The sequence below is a fragment of the Microtus ochrogaster genome, chromosome 24 (genome assembly GCF_000317375.1).
Source record: "Microtus ochrogaster isolate Prairie Vole_2 chromosome 24, MicOch1.0, whole genome shotgun sequence".
Taxonomy (NCBI): Eukaryota; Metazoa; Chordata; class Mammalia; order Rodentia; family Cricetidae; genus Microtus; species Microtus ochrogaster.
In genome coordinates, this window is record NC_022024.1 from 36,721,870 (window position 1) to 36,725,975 (window position 4,106).

At 42.5% G+C, this 4,106-nt stretch overlaps 2 protein-coding genes across 2 annotated transcripts in view; one reads left to right on the forward strand and one right to left on the reverse strand.

Moving 5' to 3' along the window:
• Bpifc (BPI fold containing family C) overlaps positions 1-4,106 on the reverse strand; it is an 81,809-nt gene that overhangs the window by 62,759 nt on the left and 14,944 nt on the right. The gene's annotated exons all lie outside the window — the stretch shown is intronic.
• Positions 1-4,106, forward strand: part of Fbxo7 (F-box protein 7) — a 17,654-nt gene that overhangs the window by 3,739 nt on the left and 9,809 nt on the right. Inside the window, exon 3 of the mRNA XM_005358261.2 lies at positions 2,856-3,083. Coding sequence (XP_005358318.1) covers positions 2,856-3,083 — 228 coding nt within the window. The remainder of the gene's footprint in view (positions 1-2,855; positions 3,084-4,106) is intronic.

Sequence of the window (4,106 nt, forward strand, 5' to 3'; positions counted from 1 at the left end):
TGTAGACCAGGCTGGTCTCGAACTCACAGAGATCCGCCTGCCTCTGCCTCCCGAGTGCTGGGATTAAAGGCATGCGCCACCACCGCCCAGCAAAACACTTCTTTAATACTAACACATGTATCATTCTTAACTGTTTTTATGTGTATATTCTTTTTATGTATATATTTCTTTTGCAAGCCTTAAACCCTGAATCATGATATTAAGAATAAGCAGATATTCTGAATAGATGGTTGTTAAGATATTTAATAGATTGATAAATCGTGAAAATAATTTCCTGATACAAGAATTTTAATTTGTCCTTCAAATCATTCTTGTGTCTCTTGTTTGTTTCTGCTTCAGAGGGTAGTGTATGGAATTATTAAAGATAGCTGACTGCATACTTAAAAAAAAAAAACAAACCAGACTCTTTTAGAGATAAAACCTAGAGAGAAGAGCCTGTTCCCTTGACTTGATGTGCTCTAAAAATCCTCCAGTAAGATGGAGTTTTACAGTGTATGTAATACTTTGTTAATTTTTCTTTGGAAAATTTTGAGACACTACTGTGCCTCAAGGTAGTGATACAGTTCTAAGAGCATACTGTTTGTCTGTGAGGTTTTTATGGGGTGGCTATGAGACCTTAGCAGGGACAGTGAGCTTGGAGTCCTTGACGCTACGTAATGTGCTAGTTCAGTATAGAAGGGAGCAGTGGAAAAGAAAAATAGATGATGGACAAGACTCAAAACCAGAGGAGAGGGGTTCTGCTTGTGACTAAATGTAAGTTAGTTTTCTTTCATTGCACTTGGGAATTACCTTTAGTGACAGCAAGGGATTAACCTGTACAGACCCGAGAGAAGTTCTACCGCGGTTTAGCCGGCTGTTTGCTTTGTAAGTGGCCTATGGCAAGACTGTTTGGAGGTGATGCTCAGCTGTTCTCTTCTCACACAAGGAGACGATAAACACTCATATCAGAACAGCTCAGCGGACGCCAGTGCTTCCTGGACTTAGGAATAAGGTTAGATAAGACCCCAGTCAGTGGGTGTGGAGTTAGCCGCTTGGGGTAATGCTTCTTAAAGATCTCCACATCTGTTTTGTTCCATGCTACTGGCTGAAGTAGGAATAATGGGGGGAAAGTCAAGAGATTGTTTTCATAATTTAACTTGATAGATTCTTTCTAATATGGTGATTTCTGTTCAGAGAAAGTCATGGAAATGTTTATGCAGTAGCATCTTTTATATAGTGTGAGTTATCATAGCCTTTAAAATTTAATTTAATTAATTTTTTTTTGATACAGGATCTTGTCATATAGCTCAGGCTGACCTTGAACTCTGAGTTATCCTGCCTCAGCCTCCCAAGTGCAGGAGTTGTAGGTGTGTGCCACCATGCCTGGCTGTGGTTTGCATTTTAACAAGTTTAATGTTTTTGCAGCCATTAGGTTTCAGCTCTGCTGATTTTGAAAGAGTAAGTGCCAGCTCTGGCTTGATTGCAGTCCCTCAGCTTTGGTTTATGCTGTATAGCTTTAAATTCCCCTGCCACTCCTTCTTCTGGAAGTACACCCCTAAAAAGAGACTTGCTTTGTATTAAGAGTTGAGCACAAACTAGGAAACAAACTTTCTGAATGAAATCAGTGTAGCAACGTAGCTTTACTAAAGCCTGTTTCACATCTAAAAGCCCTTAATGGTGAATCTGAGGACGTGGGTTCATTTCAGACTTCTATCAGCTGGTGATCTCAGCGAGTTACTGTTTGTTCTGAGTTACAACTGTAGTATCTATAAACAGGCATTGTCCTCCCTTGCTCAGGTTATGTGATCTTGTAAGGCAACAGAAACATGAAATTGTTATCTTTCTGCAGTTGTTCCACAGACCTTACTGAATGCGGCAGGTACCAGATGGATGCCTTGGGTAGTTTTGTACTTTACACAAACTTACAGTCATGGAGGGATGCAGATGTGTGCAGTGTGGCAGGTGCAGTAATAAAGGCCGTGGCATCCCTTGGGTCTGCTGAAGTGGGAATGCTGCAGCGGGTAGGGAAGGGTTGGTAGTGAACAGATGGAAAGCCAGGGAACAGGTAATGGGGGGCCTTATATGCCTAGGCATTTGGACTTATGTTCTAGGCCTGCGTTCCTCAGTCTGTTTCTGAAAAACTTGTTCTGTGCATCTGTAGTAAGTGTAGCAGATATGCTAAGTGAAGAAGGAGAATGCATTGGTTAATTGCACACATTGCGGCTGTTAGAAGTCTCGGATCTTTTCTGAGGTTAATGCTGGGTCCTGTGAATGTAGGTTCAGTTAGGCAGACATAGCTGCAGTATTTTCTCACTAGACTGAGCTGACTTTCCCCTAAGAGCATATCAGGGACACAGTCTTATGGTACAATTGTGGGAAATGTCGTCTGTCTTGAGGTAGTCCTGGTACGTTTTAAACTGGGGCATAAGACGTGATTGGATTCTCAGTTTCCAGGGAAACTGGCAGGAGTGTATGGTGTATATGAGACAAGGGGGCGGGGGAGTCAGGCACTTTGAGTGGGTGCTGTTCCTTGAAGTTGGGACACATAGAGGGGTCTGAAGCGTCTGTGGCATAGGAAGTACAGCTTTAGAGAAATGATAGTAGTTGGAGCTGTGAAGACACCGCATTTAGGTACTGTTTTGCAAGTGTGGAGACTTAGAGATGAGTTCCAGGTTTCTAGCCTGTCAGCACAGAGGGAGTTAGGGATCCAGGATGGGGGTGCAGGCTGCAGTCTCATTGATCTACAAGAGCTTCCTTATGTTGTCACCTTTTCCTGAACCTCATGCTGTGGTTTGGTTTTGAGCACTATTTGCTTAGTTTAGGATGTAGAATATCCTGTGTAAAATTAATGAATTTATTATTGCCATCCTTTTTAGGAAGGGCCTAGTCAAAATGTTGAGGCTGTGTCAATTGAGGATGCCATGGCTATTGAAGAGGATTCTGGTTTCCATCCATTGGAACCAATGCTGTGCAGTGAAGTGGAGGATGGCCAGGTGCCACATTCACTGGAGACTCTGTACCAGTCAGCTGCCTGCTCCAGCATCAGTGATGCCTTGGTAGTGCTGGTGCATCTCCTCATGCTCGAGTCGGGCTACATACCCCAGGTAAGCCCCACCCAGGTGCCTTGTGAGGTCTCCCTGGACACCTGAGTCGGCCTTGTGGAGGTCCTCCTTCCTTTATTAAACGTGGTTGGTTGTTGAATGTAAAATGCCAGGCACAGGAAGGTTGTCATAGGTACTCTGTAAATATGCCCTTTGCCTTTTCAGCCTTCATTTCTTTTGTTAGCGTTTAGTATCGCAGAGGTAATGGTCACTGGCTTTAAAAAAGACAAAGGTTTCTATATGCTAATATTCAGATAAAATGAGGTGGTGTGGACCGAGCATGACTAAATGCTGACTAAGAGGCTGTTTCGTGTTAATGGCTTTGTGCTGTGGTTGCTTATTTCATTCAGCATGTGTTTGCTAAGCATCTACTCATGCCAGTGGTTTTTTTCTCCCTGTTTCAGGTCTTTGTTCTCAAGTTACCTTTAGTCTGAGAATAGACAAGAATATAGGCCATTATAGTATATCATGTAAGAGTCCCAGGGAAGCTCAGAGAACAGCGCTAAGGATTACTTAGGATCTTGTCAGAGTGCAGGCTCTGCACTGGTAAACTAGGATGGAGCAGAGCCTTTTGCACACTCCTGCGTAGCCCCTGTACTGCTGTCCTGTACACATTCCCTGGGGAACACGTGGGCTACAAAGTTAAAAACAAGATCATCGTATGCCTGTGCCAGAAACTAACACACCAGATACTGTCCTTGTCCTCAGAGTTCTCAAATGGGTAAGGAAGACAAGAGAAATACCACATACTACATAACAGTGTAAACTGATGAAAAGCCTAACAATGTGCAGTGACAGAAGAGTGAACAGTGTTAGTAAATAGCAGTGTTTTCCAAAATGGACTGTGTGAAAGAAGTGACTCTCAACCCGGGATCATGAATAATGGCATGACTTTGCTCGACAGAAATATGAGCCTTAGAACAGAAAAACTAATCTTTATTTCTATGATGATATTTTATCTATTAAAACAAATTTTTATAGAAAAATATTACAACATACTATTCTCCGATAGTAGCAGTATTAATG